Source organism: Balaenoptera borealis, assembly GCF_965194805.1.
Source record: "Balaenoptera borealis genome assembly, chromosome: 19".
In the NCBI taxonomy this organism is placed as follows: domain Eukaryota; kingdom Metazoa; phylum Chordata; class Mammalia; order Artiodactyla; family Balaenopteridae; genus Balaenoptera; species Balaenoptera borealis.
Window position 1 is genome coordinate 12,253,175 of NC_138878.1, and position 20,217 is coordinate 12,273,391.

The 20,217-nt window shown below is 48.3% G+C and overlaps 1 protein-coding gene across 4 annotated transcripts; it reads left to right on the forward strand.

The window, feature by feature from the left end:
• The first annotated feature begins 1,487 nt into the window (after positions 1 to 1,487).
• On the forward strand, positions 1,488 to 20,131 carry LOC309617534 (uncharacterized protein). 4 transcript variants are annotated; one of them, XM_082370008.1, is made up of 4 exons: positions 1,488 to 17,512; positions 17,659 to 17,772; positions 18,145 to 18,284; positions 19,238 to 20,131. In XM_082370008.1, the coding sequence occupies exons 1-4, from the start codon at positions 17,410 to 17,412 to the stop codon at positions 19,277 to 19,279; spliced, it is 399 nt and encodes a 132-aa protein (XP_082226134.1). In that variant the 5' UTR covers positions 1,488 to 17,409; the 3' UTR covers positions 19,280 to 20,131. The 4 variants fall into 4 exon arrangements, with proteins under 4 accessions (XP_082226134.1, XP_082226133.1, XP_082226132.1 ...); XM_082370007.1 differs by having other exon boundaries at positions 1,488 to 17,290; positions 17,370 to 17,512; positions 18,145 to 20,131; XM_082370006.1 differs by having other exon boundaries at positions 18,145 to 20,131.
• Positions 20,132 to 20,217: the final 86 nt, after the last annotated feature.

The window sequence follows — 20,217 nt, forward strand, 5'->3', positions numbered from 1 at the left end:
GGAAAATGAGGGTATGGGTTTTATTTTGAAATTATAAAAATGTTTTGGAATTTAGATAGAGGTGGTGGTTGTACAACACTGTAAATGTGTTAAATGCCACTGAATTGGTTAATATCATGTTATGTAAATTTCACTTCATTTTTTTTTTTTTTTAAGTATAATGGTTGGTAACAGGATCCTAGGGAGAGTGAGAGAGACACGCTGGGGGCCTATGTAGCCAGGAATAGTGCTCCAAATTCTGCTGCAAAGCCCATCTGGGTAGACTCCCATGCCACTGCTGCCAGGCACAGGAAATGCAGAGCCTACTCTGACAGCAGAGACACAGGAGCCACCTTTATGGCAACGAAGGTTGGCAATCCAATGTCCTTCTGAGCCTCTAACACCCCAGACACCAGATTCCCATTCAGCTGCAGCCTCTCCCATCAGCATTCCTGGCGCTACAGCGCTTCCCTCACCAACGTATTTCTCAGTGCCTCGGCAGAGGACGTGCTTGGGGCCGTCTCAGGGTTTCTAGGTTGGGGTGTCAGTGAGCAAGTCCTACCTGAAAAGTCTATTCCAACATTCTCATCTGCAAGCGAGGCAGCCGAACGCCGCGGTCCTCCATGTTGGTCCACGGGCCAGCAGCATTGGCATCACCTGGGAACTTGTTAGACGAGCAGATTTTCAGCTGCCCCAAACCTAATCTGAGTTTTAACAAGATCTCCAGCCACTTCAGATGCAGGCTCAGGTGTGAGAACCACTGGCAGAGGCAGAGTTCGGGTCTAAAGTCAGGCTACCTGAATTGGAGGACAGGCTCTGCCACTTACTAACTGTGTGACTTTGGTCAAGTTATTAACACCTAGGTGGACCCACTGTCCCAATTTGCCTGGAACTGTCCTGGTTTTAGCACGCAAAGTCCCACATGCTGGGAAACCTCTCCATCCTAGACAAACCAGGACAGCTGGTCACCCTAAAACACCTCTCTGCCTCATGATCCTCTTCTATAAAATGAAGGTGATAAAATGAGTTAATATATTAAAGTGTTTGAAACAAAGCCTGGGGAGAGTAAACACTGATGAATATCAGCTGGACTGAGCCACTGCCCTCATTTCTCAATTCCTCCATCAACATTAGACTATCTAAACCTCATTTGTTAACTAAGTAAATTTGTTAAATAAATGAAGTGCTTAAAACTGTCCCTGGCAGAATAGTAAATGCTCAGTAAGTTTTAGCTATTCTTATTCTATTATTATCTATCAGCTTTTAGCTAATATTATTCTGCCACAATTGAGTCCAGGCTTTAAGCAACCATCAGAGCAAACAATTGGAACCATCCCAGCCACTCAAGGTACCTCCATAGAATCCTAAATATCGGTATGTTCAACCAGACTTCCCTGGTGGTCCAGTGGTTAAGACTCCACGCTCCCAGGGCAGGGGGCCTGGGTTCAATCCCTGGTCAGGGAACTAGAGCCCACATGCTGCAGCTAAAGATCCCACATGCCGCAGCTAAAGATCCCACCTGCCACAACTAAGAACCGGCACAGCCAAATTAAAAAAGAAAAATACATTCAACCCCATTTAACATTTTCTTCCTTCCCCACTCTCCACCCTCAGAATCCATTCCCAGATCATTTTGCAGGTTTTGTCAATAAAAATTAGCAAAATCTCATGGTTCTTCTGGTGTTTCAATATCTTCCTCCCAGATTTGAAGTCATCGGCCCCCTGGGGCCTGCTGCGATATGACTTGTTATTTAAGTCTGGAGAAAATGAGGGGTGATGGGGTAGCACACACAAGGGGTCTCCTTCAGGGCAAGGTCATTACAGAGTGTATTTTTTAAGGAAATGATGCTGGCTTGGTTGCACATGTGCAATGCAGGGGGGGACCCAGGCTGAGCAAGGCTCTGCCACCAACAGCACATGGCTCCCAGCTCACCCAGGGCACTGGCATTCAGGTGGCCAGCTTGGGAAGCAGGAGGGCTGATGGTCACTTGGAGGATGCTATGGGTCAGGCATGAAAGTGGTGCACATCCCGCCCTCCCACTGCCACTGGCCACACCTCAGCCATGCAGCACACTAACTGCAAGGGAGGGTGGGCAACTCCACCTAGATGTGCACCCAGGAGGAAAGGGATCTGGGTTTGGCAAAGAGCTAGTGAATTTCTGCTACCAGGACCTTCAGAATGACCAAGAAGAGTCCCTTTGGCAGGCAAGGGAACCTCTGTAGCAGTGGGGGTCCTGAGTCTTCCACACCTTCCCACAAAGCCCTCCACTCTCTCTGCTCCCCACTCTCCACTCTTTCCCAATTAGAGACCCAGAGAGGGCGTGAAGCCACCTCATGGTGCCATTTTATAACCATTGATTAAGCCTTAAGTTTGGGTTGTAACTCTCTCAGCCTTGCAGCCACAAGATATAAAAATTCCCTGATTTTCTAACCATGTCTTGAGCCGCAAATTTGGACTTTGATCTTGTCTTTCCTTTATGCTGTTGGTGCTGTTAGCACACAGCCTGCCTAACAGCCCTTGACTTCAGGGTAATCTTTATATTCTTCTATGGCAAGAGCCACCAGGTCCCAAAAGCCTTGCCCTTGATGGGCGCTTTGTTCTGGGGACCACAGGATTAACTGTCTCGCCACGGCATGCCGTGGGCCGCTGGTGTCCTGTCCCTTAATACTAGCTGGATTTTCACTGTCCCCTGGCCGCTTGCCAGGCTTCCATCACCCCCATTTCCCACATGGCTTCTTGTTCCATCCACCTCTAGTCCTGTGTTTGTATCAATCAAGGTTCTTAACTGTAAGCAACAGAAACTGAGTCCGGTGACTCTAAGCAGAAAAGGAATTTGTCCAAGTTACTGGTTAGCTCCCAGGAGTTCTGGAAGGTTGGAGGATCAGATCTGGAAGAGACCCTACTGCCTCTGCTGGGCACAGATGCCACAACGGGCATCACCAACGAGGGATGGAGGTGCCATCACCTTTGAAAGCCGGATATAGCTGCTGGCACTGCCGCCATCAATTGCTGAGATGAGCTTCTCCCACCGGCAGCTTTACCTTGAAGTTGGGCACGTGGCTCTAATTGGAGGAGCCAAGTCATGTGCCCAGGACCTTGCTGCAAGGGAGGCTGGAAAAAGGAGGCAGAAAGGGGCATTTTCAGCTTCTTTCAGGGAGGCAGCCTCTGTCTTCAAGCTCTAACACAGGAATGGGACTCCGATGTGGGACGGCCAAGAGAATGACTCAGGTCCACTGCAAGAAGCCACTTGGTACCCCTGGGCCCCTGGGCCCCTGGCCTGCAGCACTGGCCCTGTCATCCCACGCTCTAACCAGGGGCCTCGCCAGCCTTTGGAGTCTGTGCAGGGTAAGGTAGGTAATGGAGCATCCCCATGCAAAGGCAGTGTGGCCTGGAGGTCCTGACAGAATCAGGCTATGCTTGTAGCCGAGCCTACCAGTAAGTGTCTTTCAGTAAGTCCTCTAACTTCTTGGAACACGTAGTGATTGCCAGGCAGGCGACTGAGATCTCATTACTCCTCTCAAGTGGCTCTCCATTTGACCCTGGGCACATTCGGTAGCCTTTCTATAAGATGGGGAGCATCTACCCTGCAAGGCTGTTGTGAGGATTAAATGAGATGATGGATGTAAGTTTGTAGCACAATGCCTGGCAAATAGCTAGAATTCAATCACTGTTAGCTGCCGATTACAATTTTAATACTGGGGATGATACAATTACCCTTTTCTTTCTTTCTGGGAGCTCTTTGCAAAAAAGTGAACTATTTTGTATCCATCTCATGAATTCAGGGTGGATGTGTCTGGGAGTCAACTCAGGGAACTCTGGGGACCAGTTGTTCAGTGTGTCCACCCCCTTCTCCTCCTCTCCTTTTTCCTTATTCTTGTCCTTCCGTCAGCTTGGCCTCTCTGTTTCAGCCTTCTTCTGTCTTCCCACCGGACTGCCAACCTCCCCATCCTTGCATCATTTGCTGTCACTCATTATGACTCCCATTCATTAACTGTCCTACCCATGTTCCGTGCAGTCAAGCACTCACAACCTGGGGGAATACAGGAGGGTGTCCCTTAGGAAATCTGTCTGGGAATCTTTGTGAGAGGTGAAGATGGAGCAAAGACCTCCACCCCATTTCCTGATTCTTGGTCCCTATGACGGTTAATTTTATGTGTCAACTTAATTGGGCCATGGGTTACCCAGACACTTGGCCAAATATTATACTGGGTGAGTCTGTGAGGGTGTTTTTGGATGAGATTAACATTTGAATCAGTGGACTGATAAGTTTCCTCCTTTTGTAATAGATTGAGTAATGCAGACAAGAGCATTTGGTCTTTCCAAGGAAAAGAGGGAGAGGATAAGGGAAGAAGTAAGAGCAGGAAAGAGTATACAGGCCTGTTCTGGTCATGTTGGGAAAGCTGTCTCCTTCAGCTGCTGTCTGCTTCAATTCCTGGTGAAATTTGATTCAGAGGTCTCCAGCGCTTGATTATATCGGACTGGATGTCAGTTGGAGCCTTCTTTAATTGTGAGATGTATATCCAAGGCTTGAGTCTCAAGTTTGGCTGCCATCTGGGTAGTGAGGAGGACCTGGTACAGTCCCTTCCAAGGACATTTAAGGGCAGTCTTTGTTCTTACTGATTTCAAATCAGAAGGGTGGGAGAAAATTGGAAACAGTTTAGAGATTTATAGTCAGATATTTGAGGAAACTAGAAGAGTTTAGAATCCAGTTCAGCTTACAGCTGTATAAAAAAACCTTGAAGCTTTATCATTAACAGGACAAGAATCTAATATCTACAAAGTTGCAAACACAATTTCTCTCTCAATAATTATTCCCCTTATTATCAAAGATAATCATAGTAAAACTAATTTGTTTGTAGTAAATTTGGCTTGATTATTTACAAAAATACAGCAAGAATAGTGATTGACCATATAAGCCCTTTTTTTTTTTTTTTTTTTCGGTCATGCAGCTTGAGGGATCTTAGTTCCCCAACCAGGGATTGAACCCGGGCCACTGGCAGTGAAAGCACAGAGTCCTAACCACTGGACCGCCAGGGAATTCCCTCATATAAGCCCTTTTTAAGATTACTTTGCTGGAACCTTGTAATCAAGGTACTAGGCTGATTTTTCCAAGCAGTTCCTTAAAATTGTCTGGTCATACCCGAATCTATGCATATCTCTCTTGAATTTGATAATCCAGTCAAAGCCTTGGTAATATAGCCAATATTTCCAATTGTTTTCTATTACAAGGAGAATAGATTCTTATTGAACTTATGCAAATATTGTCATGAAAAATAAGAATATTTAATAAGAGTTTCCAAATTCTGGAGGAATCAATTAGGGAGAAAAAGATAATGTTTCTTCTTTGTTTACAAAGGTGTATTTTACCAAATTGCTGTAAGTCATAGATGCTGAAGAGAAGTTTCCTTAAATCTGGAAAAGTAAAACATTGGAGAACCAGCATAAAAAGTCATAAAAGTTACAATCATCCTCATTAGTTAATTTAGTCTCCTGTAATTAATTCTTGTTGATCTTGATCTTGGGTTAGCAGCTTTATGAATCAATCAGTTTTTCATTAAAGTTTTAGAAGTTTTTACCAGTTCAGCGTTATGATCTTAAAGTTATTAGGACCTACATTTTAGGGACTTCCCTGGTGGTCCAGTGGTTAGGGCTCTGTGCGTTCACTGCCAAGGGCCCGCGTTTAATCGCTGGTTGGGGCACTAAGATCCTGCAAGCCGCGTGGCATAGGAAAAAGGGAAAAAAATTGTGAATCACTATATTGTACACCTGTAACTTATATAATATTGCACATCAACTATACTTCAATTTTTAAAAAAAATTTTAAATAAAAAATAAGAAGACAGCTTTTCTGAGTAATCAAAGATCTGATAAAGACAAAGCACAGAATCTTATTGTTCTTAGGCAGATTACATCAAAGGCAAAGAAACTTTGTTGTCTTTTTTTTTTTTTTTTTTTTTTTGGTTACCTTGGGTCTTCGTTGCTGAGCACGGGCTTTCTCTAGCTGCCGTGAGTGGGGGCTACTCTTCATTGCTGTAGACAGGTTTCTCATTGCGGTGGCTTCTCTTGCTGCAGAGCACGGGCTCTAAGCTCACGGGCTCAGTAGTTGTGACTTGAAGGCTCAGTAGTTGCGGCACACGGGCTCAGTAGTTGTGGCACGTGGGTTCTAGAGCGCAGGCTCAGTAGTTGTGGCTCACGGGCTTAGCTGCTCCGCGGCATGAGGGATCTTCCTGGACCAGGGCTCGAACTTGTGTCCGCTGCATTGGCAGGTGGATTCTTAACCACTGCACCACCAGAGAAGCCCGAGAAACTTTGTCTTCTTAACGGAGAGAAAAACCAAATTCTAATTTTGCACCAGTGTACTTTTGATATTAAAATTCATTTTAATTACATTTATTTTAATTTTAGCCAGCTTGACCATACATTAAAATTCCTTTTCAAAGATTCGTTTTCCATAAACTTTCTACAACTTGTTTCCATTCAGCTTTGTTCTATCTTTTTTGTTTTTTGCTGATAATTTCAACTTTATTAGTTCAGATGTTATTGTCTCAATTTCAAAAACTTACAAATCTTATCTAGAAAAGAAATGATAAAAGGCAGTTGTTACAGAACAATTACAGATTTACTTTTAGAGGCTCACATAATTACCTATGCATTACATTAAATTAATATAAACTCCTTCCACATAATATAGTTAAAATAAACCATACACTTCTTGAAAATTACAGTATAAGATTCACTTGTGTCAAATGTTCATCCTGACATTGCTCTGCTAGACTGGGAATAATAGAACAGGCAGGGGCAATAAGATCCCCACATTTCCAGAAGAAAGTTGCTCTAAGTTGAGTAGCAGAATAAAGATTTGAAAGATGGGACCCGCAACCTATAAATAACTGGGAAGCCACCACCAGAATTTCCAGCTTTGTAAGTAGTTATAAGAAACGGGGGATGTGGGAGTTCCCTGGTGGTCTAGTGGTTAGGATTCTGGGCTTTCACTGCCATGGCCCAGGTTCAATCTCTGGTCAGGGAAGATCCTGCAAGACATGTGGAAAAAAAAAAAAGAAAAATATATATATATGATGAAAAGACCCAGAATTGACAAAGAAATCCTGAGGGAAAAGAACAATGCTGGAGGTATAACCCTCCTAGACAATACTACAAAGCTACAGTAATCAAAACAGCATGGTATTGGCATAAAAACAGACACATGGATCAATGGAACAGAATAGAGAGCCCAGAAATAAACCCACACACCTACAGTCAGTTAATCTTCAACAAAGGAGGCAAGAATATACAATGGAGAAAAGTCAGTCCCTTCAGCAAGTGGTGCTGGGAAAGTTGGACAGCTGTATGTAAATCAATGAAGTTAGAACACTCCCTCACACCATACACAAAGATAAACTCAAAATGGCTTAAAGAATTAAATATAAGACATGAGGCCACAAAACTCCTAGAAGACAAAATAGGCAAAACGTTCTCCAACATAAATCATATCAATGTTTTCTTAGGTCAGTATCCCAAGGCAAAAGAAACAAAAGCAAAAATAAACAAATGGGACCTAATCAAACTTATAAGCAAAGGAAGCACAGCAAAGGAAACCATAAAAAAAACAAAAAAGATAACCTACAGACTGGGAGAAAATATTTGCATACAGTGTGACCAACAAGGGCTTAATTTCGAATATATACAAAAAGCTCATACAACTCAATATCAAAAAAAAAAAACAAACAACCCAATCAAAAAATGAGAGGAAGACCTAAATAGACATTTCTCCAACGAATTCATACAGGTGGCCAACAGTCACATGAAGAGATGCTCAACATTACTAATTATTAGAGAAATGCAAATCAAAACTACAATGAGGTATCGTCTCACACCAGTCAGAATGACCATCATCAAAAAGTCTACAAACAGGGCTTCCCTGGTGGCACAGTGGTTGAGAATCTGCCTGCCAATGCAGGGGACAGGGGTTCGAGCCCTGATCTGGGAAGATCCCACATGCCGTGGAGCAACTAGGCCCGTGAGCCACAACTACTGAGCCTGCGCGTCTGGAGCTTGTGCTCTGCAACAAGAGAGGCAGCGACAGTGAGAGGCCCGTGCACTGCGATGAAGAGTGGCCCCCGCTCACCACAACTAGAGAAAGCCCTCGCACAGAAACGAAGACCCAACACAGCCAAAAATAATAAATAAATTAATTAATTAATTAAAAAAAAAAGTCTACAAACAATAAATGCTGGAGAGGGTGTAGAGAAAAGGGAACCCTCCTACACTGTTAGTGGGGATGTAAATCAGTGCAGCTACTATGCAAAACAATATGGAGGTTCCTTAAAAACAATATGGAGTTCCTTAGCAACTTAAGTTGCTAAGACATGCAAGCAACCTAAGTGTCCATCAACAGAAGAATGGATACAGAAGATGTGGTGTATATATAGACAGAGGAATATTATTCAGCCATAAAAAAGAATGAAATAATGCCATTTGCAGCAACATGGATAGACCTAGAGATTATCACACTAAGTGAAGTCAGAAAGAGAAAGAAAAATACCATATGATATCACTTACACGTGGAATCTAAAATATGACACAAATGAACTTATTTACGAAAGAGAAACAGACTCACAGACATAGAAAACAAACTTACGTTTACCAAAGGGGAAGGGGGAAGGGATAAGTTAGGAGTATGGAATTAGCAGATACACACTACCATATATAAAATAAAGAAACAACAAGGATTTACTGTATAGCACAAGGAACTATATTTGATATCTTGTAATAACATATAATGGAAAAAAAACCAAAAAAGAATATGTATATATATATAAAAAGAATCACTTTGCTGTACACCTGAAACTAACACAATATTGTAAATCAACTATACTTGAAGTAAAAAAAAAAAGAAATGGGGGATGTGTATATCAACTATACTTCAATTAAAAAATAGAATAAAAAAAGATAAATGGGGTATGTTCTTTTAAATAAGGATTGCTACTTGGCTGTGAATTTGAAAAGACAAGGCAACAAAGTATGAGCCTATCAACAAGTGATTATAGCCTGGCCCTGAGAAGTTATCACTGACTGTGTCCAGGGCAGAAAGGGTGGTTGTTCTGTATTGGCCTTTTCAGCTGGCTGTAAGACCCTTTTGTTGCTCCATTTACTGTGGTATAAGAGTAGTTGTTTTCAAATGTGTTGGATCATTCCACAGTAAGAAATATTATGGTCCAACATACACTTACGTATAAAAAAACATATAAGTAACTGAAATAAAAGTTAAATAAACTGTATTTCCTATTTGCAGTGTATGTCATGCATGCACTCTATTTTGCATTTTATGAAATTATTCTCTTCTATTTATATATAGATAATAAACAAATCTATAATAAACTTATCTATAAATTATAGATAAAATTGAAGATATATATTATTAATTTATCTATGTAGGTACAGACAATATGTATATGTTCTATTTAAATAAACGTTAATCAAATTCACCAATGGTCTATGATCACAATTTGAAAAACAAGAAGTTACAATAAGTCCTGGGGCTTCCTTGGTGGCGCAGTGTTTAAGAATCCGCCTGCCAATGAAGGAGACACTGGTTCGAGCCCTGGTCTGGGAAGATCCCACATGCCGCGGAGCAACTAAGCCCATGAGCCACAACTACTGAGCCCACATGTTGCAACTACTGAAGCCCACGCACCTAGAGCCCGTGCTCCGCAACAAGAGAAGCCATCGCAATGAGAAGCCCATGCACCACAATGAAGAGTAGCCCCCGCTTGCTGCAACTAGAGAAAGCCCATGTGCAGCAACGAAGACCCAACGCAGCCAATAAATAAATAAATAAATAAATAAATAAATAAAATAGATTTTTTTTAAAAAAATTATTTATTTATTTATTTATGGCTGTGTTGGGTCTTCATTTCTGTGCAAGGGCTTTCTCTAGTTGCGGCAAGCGGGGGCCACTCTTCATTGTGGTGCGCGGGCCTCTCACTATCGTGGCCTCTCTTGTTGCGGAGCACGGGCTCCAGATGCGCAGGCTCAGTCGTTGTGGCTCATGGGCCTAGTTGCTCCATGGCATGTGGGATCTTCCCAGACCAGGGCTCGAACCTGTGTCCCCTGCATTAGCAGGCAGATTCTCAACCAGTGCGTCACCAGGGAAGCCCCAAGGCAGATTCTTTTTTTTTTTTTTTTTAACATCTTTATTGGAGTATAATTGCTTTACAATGGTGTGTTAGTTTCTGCTTTATAACAAAGTGAATCAGTTATACATATACATATGTTCCCATATCTCTTCCCTCTTGCATCTCCCTCTGTCCCACCCTCCCTATCCCACCCCTCTAGGTGGTCACAAAGCACTGAGCTGATCTCCCTGTGCTATGCGGTTTCTTCCCACTAGCTATCTATTTTACGTTTGGTAGTGTATATATGTCCATGCCACTCTCTCACTTTGTCACAGCTTACCCTTCCCCCTCCCCATATCCTCAAATCCATTCTCTAGTAGGTCTGTGTCTTTATTCCCGTCTTGCCACTAGGTTCTTCATGACTTTTTTTTTTTCCCCTTAGATTCCATATATATGTGTTAGTACACTGTATTTGTTTTTCTCTTTCTGACTTCCTTCACTCTGTATGACAGACTCTAACTCCATCCACCTCACTACAAATAACTCAATTTCGTTTCTTTTTATGGCTGAGTAATATTCCATTGTATATATGTGCCACATCTTCTTTATCCATTCATCCGATGATGGACATTTAGGTTGCTTCCATGTCCTGGCTATTGTAAATAGAGCTGCAATGAACATTTTGGTACATGACTCTTTTTGAATTATGGTTTTCTCAGGGTATATGCCCAGTAGTGGGATTGCTGGGTCTTTTGGTAGTTCCATTTTTAGTTTTTTAAGGAACCTCCATACTGTTCTCCATAGTGGCTGTATCAATTTACATTCCCACCAACAGTGCAGGAGGGTTCCCTTTTCTCCACACCCTCTCCAGCATTTATTGTTTCTAGATTTTTTGATGATGGCTATTCTGAACGGTGTGAGATGATATCTCATTGTAGTTTTGATTTGCATTTCTCTAATGATTAATGATGTTGAGCATTCTTTCATGTGTTTGTTGGCAATCTGTATATCTTCTTTGGAGAAATGTCTATTTAGGTCTTCTGCCCAAGGCAGATTCTTAACCACTGCATCACCAGGGAAGTCCTAAATAAATATTAAAAAAAAAAAAAAGGCAGAAGATAAAATTCCCATGTGATTAATGTCCTCCTCTGTCAAAATAATTCTTATCTTCCCTCTTCCTGCTGGTTATACAGACTGCAATAAATGGTACATGTGTGCAAGTTCCCTCTTCAGAGCTTCCCAAGTCCGTTTTAAAATTTATTGATTTATTTCTATTTTTGGTTGCGTTGGGTCTTCGTTGCTGCATGTGGGCTTCTCTCTAGTTGTGGCGAGCGGGGGCCACTCTTCGTTGTGGTGCACGGGCCTCTCATCACGGTGGCCTCTCATGTTGCAGAGCACGGGCTCCAGGCATGCAGGCCTCAGCAGTTGTGCCTCAATGGCTCTAGAGTGCAGGCTCAGTAGTTGTGGCTCATGGGCTCAGCCGCTCCGTGGCATGTGGGATCCTCCCGGACCAGGGCTCGAACCCGGTCCCCTGTATTGGCAGGTGGATTCTCAACTACTGCACCACCAGGGAAGCCCCCAAGTCCGTTTTAAATGAGATTTTCTTTATATATTTTCATAGTGCTCATGCACTGTTGCCCTACACAGTGGACATGGGTGTGCTTTTCTGTCCTCTCCGGACATTGCAAATACGAAAGTCAAAGAAACAGACATAGAAAGCCAGACAACATGGAAGTACAGCTGTTTTCTTGGTGCATGGATATCTGTTTAATGTGTTCCTGAGTGGATAATTGGATAAGGCAGGACCATGAATGGAAGAGAAGGGCTGAGGGTGCGGGTACAGAATTGCCAGCTTCCTCCCACATGAACACTCGATCTGGATTGTCAATGCCTCAGGGACATCGTTGCTGGTCTCCTTGTTCCTCATCATGAGCAAGCTGGTGCTGGATAACTGCTCTTGGTGATTGTGTTGCAGGAAGTCTTGTGAACAGGAAAAGGAGAAGGCTCGTATTTGTTGCTGTCTTGGCAGTTAAAAGTGGGCCATGGATGATGATCATAGATTCAGGAAGAAAGGGGGTGGGCTCAGGGAGGGGCCTCGAGGTCACAGGTGAAACTCTGGGGTCTGATCCAAACCCACAGGAAAAAGCTGGAATTTATTTAATGGAGTTCCATTCATTTATTCAGCAGAGAGCAACTGAGCACCTACTAAGTGGCCAGGCCCCAAGTGAGCTGCGAGAATACGGCAAGGAGCAGATTCCCCTCTGTCTCCCACGAGCATAGAGCTATGTGCTCAAGTGGTGAACACTGAAGGAGCCCAGAAAGGAGACAGTCTGCCCGTGACTGGTGCACAGACGGCTGCCTTGCCTAACTTCTCAGCCCTCCTCTAAATCGGGTTCAGCTGACTCTTGACTCCCCTGCCACCAAGAGAGAGGGCAGCGGGGTGTCCCCACCCCAGACCAGGCAGGCTGCTTGCTTTGTTTCTCAGAGCCACCCTGGCCGTTTCAGACGCAGCCAGCCCAGGAGCTTAGACCAGAGGCAGCTGTGGGGCGTGGGCCTGGCAACAGGCAGGCCCGTGGGCGGGCAGACAGGCAGCAGGAGAACACTCGAGAATTAACCCAACCAGGGACCGGTGTCTCCTCAGAGGATCACGGACATCCCCTCTCCTGCCCTTTGACGGTACCACCCCCAACTTCCAAGGCCTGGGCGATGGGGTTGATTCCCGTGGTAATTTGGGGGAAACAGTAGAGCAGCCTCCTCATCCTCGGAGGTTTTTTGTTTTGAAGTTAGCCAAAGGGACTGTTTGTCTCAGAACCATGGTCCCCTGAGGATGGAGATGACCCCTCTGGAGCCAGAGCCCAGCTCTGAATAGGCGGGCCCAGGGTCTGGAAGCCAGGTCGGGCTGCCCACTGACTGGGGATGGGCGCTCCAATGCACTGCCTCTCAGGGGGCACTGCCCACCGCCTCAGAGCTGAGGAGCAGGGAAGGGCCAGCCAGGAGGCAAGCGGGGCCCGTGTGCACTTGGCCCCATTTTCCTGCATCCCTCCCTCTCTCTCTCCTGCTCTGTCCCACTCTTTGGCTCTCTCTTCAGATTGAGACATGGCTCGGGAGCCCAAGCCCGGCCCTGCCCGGCCAGGCCAGAAGAGGCCATGGGGCAGAGCCATCTCCTGGTGAGTCTGCCTGGGGCTGCCTACCGGGGAGGGAGTCTGATCACCAGCTTGTTTGGGGCTCTGGGCTTCCCTGGGACAGAATAAGAACCCCAGGAGGCTTGCTCTGTGTGCTGCCCACCCAGCCGGCCAGGCTGCCCGTCCTACTCTCTGTGTTACCGGAGGAGGTCCGGTCTCCCTCGGCCACAGGTTTTGTCTGTAAACTGGGGGAAGGGGTCAACCCAGCTCATTCCAAGGCCCCTTCTAGCTGACAAAACCCAGCCACCCTCCTGCTGGTGGTGCCCTCTCCTCTCGCCTGGACCCCGGGGGGTGTGAGTCCTCCAAGGGGAGCCTCACCTGTGGGGTGCTCGGGGGCTTTTTCTGGGTATACATGTTTGGGAAGTAGACAATGGGAACCTTTCTGGATGAAATCTTCCCTCTAACTTGGGAAGCTTCAGGGAATTTTAAAGAAACCTTTAAACATGTTTAGAAAGGAGCTCACCAACCTCTGCCAGCCGACGTGCCATTTTCATAGGCATAACGAGGGTGTGTGTGAACCGGTGGCCCCTTAGTCCCCTCAGCTGGGAGGCTGTGATGTCTGCGATCAGCTCCTGGCCTGTCTGTGGGCATTTGAGTGGTTTCTGTCTTGCCAGTGGGGGAGGCAGGGAGGCAGTGGGGCAGGTGGTTGCTGTTAGGTACAGCACCATGTAAACAGCCTGCTGCCAAAGGTTCTGGTTTCTTTTGGGGTTTTGTTTGTTTGTGGGGTTTTTTAATAATTTTTTTTAATACTTAATTTACTTTTCTTATTTATTTTTTTATTTTTGGCTGTGTTGGGTCTTCGTTGCTGCACGTGGGCTTTCTCTAGTTGCAGCGAGCTGGGGCTGCTCTTCGTTGTGGTGCACAGGCTTCTCACTGCAGTGGCTTGTCTTGTTGCAGACCATGGGCTCTAGGTGAGCAGGCTTCAGTAGTTGTGGCACATGGGCTCAGTAGTTGTGGCGCACGGGCTTAGTTTCTTCCACGGCATGTGGGATCTTCCTGGACCAGGGCTCAAACCCGTGTCCCCTGCATTGGCAGGTGGATTCTTAACCACTGGACCACCAGGGAAGTCCGGTTCTGGTTTCTTTTGGGTCTCATCTCCTCAGAAGTGCGATGGCTGGGCTGGGTAGGGGCTACTCTGAGAAGCCTCTGCACCTCCAGGTTGACCTCGAGAGACATTAGGCCAAATCTCTCTCTACCTGCGGCAGCCAGAAGGTCTACATCATCTTTGCCGGCATGGACTGCTTTTTCACTGTGTTGTTTTGGGCTGATGAGTAGATGTGTACTCGTAGTTTTTTAAGCTTGCGTTTCTTCAGTGATGTTGAACTGCATATGCGGTGTGTTGGTTTGCCTCTAGTCTCGTGCGTGAGACTCTCATCTGGGAGTTCATACAGTTTGGTAAATATCCGTCTGATGGGAGGTAAGTAGTTTCTTCCCATAGTTCTCTGCTGTGTTTTTTCACACGGCCGCTTTGAGGCTGGGTTAACCCTTCCTCAGTTCTTCAGTTCCAGTTGCCTTCTCCAGATTTCATGTCCCCCCACCCCCTTGCCTAGCAGGTTCGGACCCAGTCCTGTAGGTGCAGGTGGGAGAACAGGGAAGCAATGGGGAGTGATGCCAGCTGTCCTGCAGGAGCTCAGATTCCATTCGGAGGGGTGCCTGGCATTCACGGCCTGGGGCAGGGGTGGCTTCCTTAAGACCCATGTGTCCCTAGGGGACTCCAGTGGGGAGAATGAAACCCTTCTCTGGGGACTAGGGCAGCATGTCTGGAGCAGCAGGCTGTTGCTGTGGCTCTGGCCCCTTTGGATAGTCACCCAAAGAGCGGTGGTTTGGGGATGGGGTTCTGGTGGCCCCTGAGTTGTTGGATGACTTCTCTATGAGAACTGGTCAAGTCCAGGTCTTGTGTCTTGGGTCTCAAAATGGCATTTGTCAACCTGGAGGGAAAGGTTTGTGGTGGAAGGATTGCCCCATGTCCCTTCCCCTCACATCTCCCCCCGCTTGGCCCCTGAGGACACTGAGGGAGGTGTCTTGACCTCTGCCCACAGGGTCATACTGATGGTGCATTTTATTTCTCTTATTGTGGGAAGTCCCAGCTTGCACTGTAATCATTAGCCCAGACCAGGGGACAGATGTGACTGCAGACCCTGTGTGACCAGGCCAGGGACAGAGCAGGGATGACCCCAGACCGGGAGGGACCCTCTACCTACAGCAAACTGGAGCAGCGAATACCGCCTAACCTCTAACCCGCAAACTCATCCCGCCTCTGTCTCAACTCTGGTAGTTCCCAGGTCTGTGCTCAGCAGTCAGTGAATTACCATTCCTTTACCATTAATTTTTAGGTACTCTAAAAAGTCATTTTAGGAAAAAAAGTGAGGAAGAGGTGTTTAAAGAAAAGTGTGCTTCTTGCATTGGCTGGGAATTGAACCCTGGCCTCCCACGTGGCAGGCAAGAATTCTACCACTGAACCACCAATGCTGTTGTAGGACAGGGTTCATCGAGGTAGCTCAGGTGGTCGGCTACCGGTCCCTCCCCATCTCCCTCCCCTCCCCTCCAGCTGTCTGATCTCTGCTGAGGTTTCAACCCAGTCAGGGATAGCCAGCCCAAGGCGGCTATCGGTTTGGTAAATATACGGTTTGGTAAATATCTGTCTGATGGGAGGTAAGTGGTTTCTTACCCCATGGCCAGCCCAAGGCCAGCCCAAGGTGGGCCGGACAAGCGAGAATTTTCCCAGAGTGGTCATGCTCAGCTGAGACTCGTACTCAGCTGAGACTCGTACTCAGCTGAGACTCGTAACCTTGAGCTCTGTCCTGGCACCCAGCTGTCCCAGCTTGGTCGTTGCTGACCCTCAGGGGGCTGCCTGTTTCCTGCACCGTGCCCCTGGACCCTGACCCCAACCCCAGAGCGCCGAAGGGATGGGTACCTGCCCTCCCGCGCTCCACTGGCTTGCTTTCCTTTTTCCAAGGATGGGCCTCCCACCGCCGGAATCAGCATCCCAGCGGCTACTGGGCCGCCCACCAGACTTCCTGAGGCCAGAAAGCGGGGGCGGGGGTGGCCGGAAATCTCATCCACAGGCTTGGGGACCCCACAGCACGAAGGCGAAGGGGCCCCCTAATGTTCCCTATTCCGCTCCAGTGGCTTCCATAGGCCTCGCCCCTCATCGGCTGGGCCTGAGCTGGTGGCGTGGGCGCACAGTCCCAGAAAGTTATTTCAGAAACTTCACTGCCCCCAGCTTGCAGCCCCTCTCCTCCCCCTCAACTCCTCACTTGCCTTAACCGAAGCCTCAGGCTGCACCCGAACTTCCTGCAGCTGTATCCCCACAGGATCTTCCTGCCCAAGCAGGACCCAGTTGTCCCTCTGCACCCATCTCCCCTTCCCTCCTAGGCACCAGTTCCCTGGAGGTGCATGGTGCATGAGAGCAGGGGTGAGGCCAGGCAGTGACAGCCTGGGACCTTCCAGACTCAGCCTCTTTCCCAGGGCCTGGAGCGAAGGGAAGGTGGCCTGGCCACGGCCCTAACCCTGCCTGTCTGGCCCTGCCAGTGCTGAGCCCAGCATCCTGGCGAATCCCACGCAAGGATTAAAGGCTCTCTCCGTGGCTTTGAGCCCTGACTTAACTCTTCCCTTTCATCCTCTGCCAGACTAAGAACGAGAATAAGATCAGCAGTGCCTAGGTCAGGCAGGGCAGCCTTTGGACAGCCCAGACCTGGCTGGCCAGAAGCCTGTGGGCAATTGCCCCCTCCTGCCACCTGGAGGCACCCAGAACGTGCCCCTAACAGAGGCCAGCTATGGGGAAGCTGGTTTGCTGTGGTCTCCCAAAGTGACCTTGGTCAAGTCCCTAGGGGCTCTTCTGGTGAAGAATCCTGGGATTCTAAGGAAAAGCTGCATACATCAGTTTCTCTGAATTAAACTGGAGTCGAGGCAAGGATTCTGGCCCTGGACAATGACCCTTTCCTCATTTATCTCTATTTCAACAGCAACTATGACCTGGATTACAAGCTGTACAGGGAAGATTTCCCCTACAGGTAGGTGGGTCCTGCCCCCTGTCCTCTGGGCAAGCAGGTGGGGCTAGTCGGCCTGACTCCCTCTCCATCCTGTCCACAGGGTGTATGAATGCCAGAGGATCCCTCCACTAATCAACCGCATGCCTATCAAGATCCGGAGGACCCACATGGGCATGGGGCTCAAGAGCAACTTCAGTCCCCACAAGGCTCCCAGGAACAGTCAGCTGACCCCCAAGATAAAGCGTGAGTGAGGGAGCACAGCCCTCACCTGCAGGGCTAGGGGAGAACTGGGAGGCCCTTAGCAGTGAGGGTGGGTTCAGGAGTCCTCGCAGCACTGCCCTCTGCCTCCTGAACCTGATGGACACCAACTCTGGCCCCTCTCCCAGCAGTCCAGACTGAGGAGCTGCACTCCATCAGGGGAGAGCTGAGCCAGATCAAAGCCCAGGTGGACCGCCTGTTGGACAGTGTGGAGCGCATGGACCAGCAGAGGGACCAGCTTTCAGGTCAGTTCCCCCCAAGTGTGGGCCCAGGCCACACTCCTAGCAGCCTCCAGGTTGTCCCACTCCTGAAGGTACCAGGGGGTCCTGCCTCCGGCTTTCCTTGGGTGCAGGGCTCCTCCTCGCCCTCCCTAGAGTTCACTTCCCCCCACTCCCTCTGGGTGCTTCTGTGGCTTGAGGACCCTTTTGGCTTCTGGATTGTTCTATGACCCTCACCCACTCAGCAGCTGTCTGGAGCCAGAGCAGTGTCCCAGCCCATCCCCATCCTGTCCTCTTGAGCCCTAGATACCCTAGATCAGTGCTGGGCATCAAGTGGCATCTTTGGGGTTAGCTGGGGCCTTCCAATCCAGCCACTGACCAGTGACTCTCCCTGTGCAGGGACAGAGGACTGTCAACAGAACAGGGGATCTGGGGGTAAAGGTCCCTCATGCAGAACCACTGAACCCCAGCAGGAGCCCAGGGGCCAAAGGGCCCATCCAGCGGCGGACAGCTCCCAGAACACAGACCTGGAGGCGGCAGTGAGTGGCCTGGTGCCTCCCCCCATTCTCACCCTCCTTGTGTTTGGGTCCTTGTGGCCTCTCTGTGAGCAAGGGAGGGACTTGGGTTTGTGTGGGAGACCACAATGGTGGTTGCGGGGAGGCGTCTGACTTCCATCACAGGCAATGCCCAGGAGAAGATGGGGCCCTGCCCTGTTTTTTCTCCCCTCTTAATTCGGGCTTGGTCGGCTCAAACGGACCAGGGGCTACGGCTGGGCAGCTGAGCCAGTTCTGGGCTGAAATGCCATCTCCTCCTGGAAGGTGGGTGGGGAGGGGGCTTTGAGCATTGTACAGGGAGTATCACAGGTGTGCCCCATGGCCCCAGATCCCTTGCCCAAAAACCATCCGGTAAGCCTGCCCCTGCCCACCTGCTGCCCCAGGGTCTTTGGGCTGTCTTGCATTGTACCATACTCCCCAGGAAAGCTGGAGCACACTGACCTTCCTGGACTGAGAATACCCAACCCTGGATCTGATAACAGCCTTTTGTGCAGCTTCAAAGGGCCCAAATGTTCCCTGCCCTACCATTTCCTCCTCTCCTATTGGTGGTCCCTGAGATGGGCCAAGCCCCTACTGTTGCTAGAGCCGTCTCAACAAGGCTGGGGCTGCTAGGGGGTTAGCAGTGAGGAGCTTCCTTTCCTCCACTTGCCTAGCTCTGGCCTGTGGGCTCCAGGGGACACTTACTGCTGCCCAAGACTGAATCACATCTAGGAAAAGACTGGGGTAGATGGAGAAAATGCCTTCTTCTGTTTGGTGGTCCTGGGTTCGCTCCCAAGTCTCAGGAAGAATCTACAGTAGCACTGAGAGATGTTAGAGCTGCCAAGAAAGGGAGGTGGGGGTGAGAGACTGGGAGTTGTTAGCAGATGGCCCTCCCTTTCCCAGCCATACCACACCTCTCAGCCCTCGGGGCTAGAGTCCTGCTTCTGCTTCTCCTACAGGTGAAGAATCATGCAGCAGACCAGGAAGACAGCCAGTTGTAACCCCTCCAGGCTCATCAGCTCCAGGCACCTTCCCGAGTGGTTCCTTTCCTTGCCTTGAGTGATTTTCCAAAGGCCTCTCAGTGGCACCCATGCAACCCATTCTGGAGCAAGGGCAATGGAAATGGAGGCACGGCTCAGCCAGACCAGCCAGGAAGCCTCCCCCCAGTGCTGGCTTTAGCTTTGGTCATGTTTCCAGATGACAGTCTGGGGACTGGCAGGGAAGGGAAGCGGCCTGCAACTGCCCAGCACCAGCTCACCATTCTCATAAAGCTGAGGCCCACTCGTGGAAGGGGCAGCTGGACAGGGCCCACCTGCAAGCACCATCAGCCCTCTCTGACTGCAGGTACTGTTCCAGCAGCTCTCCTCCCTCTCAAAGCCCCCAATCCTGTCTGGGTGTCAACAGGGGTATCCTTTTTGTGTCGTTTCTATCTTGTTTCTTGCTGATGTGATACCATGTATTTCAGATCTGCTTTGGAAATATGTATTATGTCTCTGGGGGGAAATAAAATTTATATTTTTTTCCTCTTGATCAGGGGTTCTCGGTGTGGTCTCCAAGCCTTATTCTGGCCCTTCGGCTGTCCCAGGCCAGCCCTTCCTAGAGAAGCTGAGCAGGCCCGAGACACACAAGCTCAGAAGCTCACACCAAGCCAGGGCAGAAAGGGCACCAGGCTGCCCCGCTTTTCTCCAAACCAGACCTGAGCACAAACCTGCACGGCTCAGGAGCCACAAAGGGAAGATCCTACCTTGTGGTCAGACAGGCCAGCTCTGCCCTGTAAAATGGCCAGACTCCATCTCCAACATCCAGAAACTCTCACTCCTGGCAGTTCAAGTGCCCTCTCCCAGGAGCCAAGACGGGATGAGGGACACCAGGACACATATAAGATAATGCTGTCTCAAGCCCTTGACACCAGGAGTCCGAGAACACACTACCCAGCTCA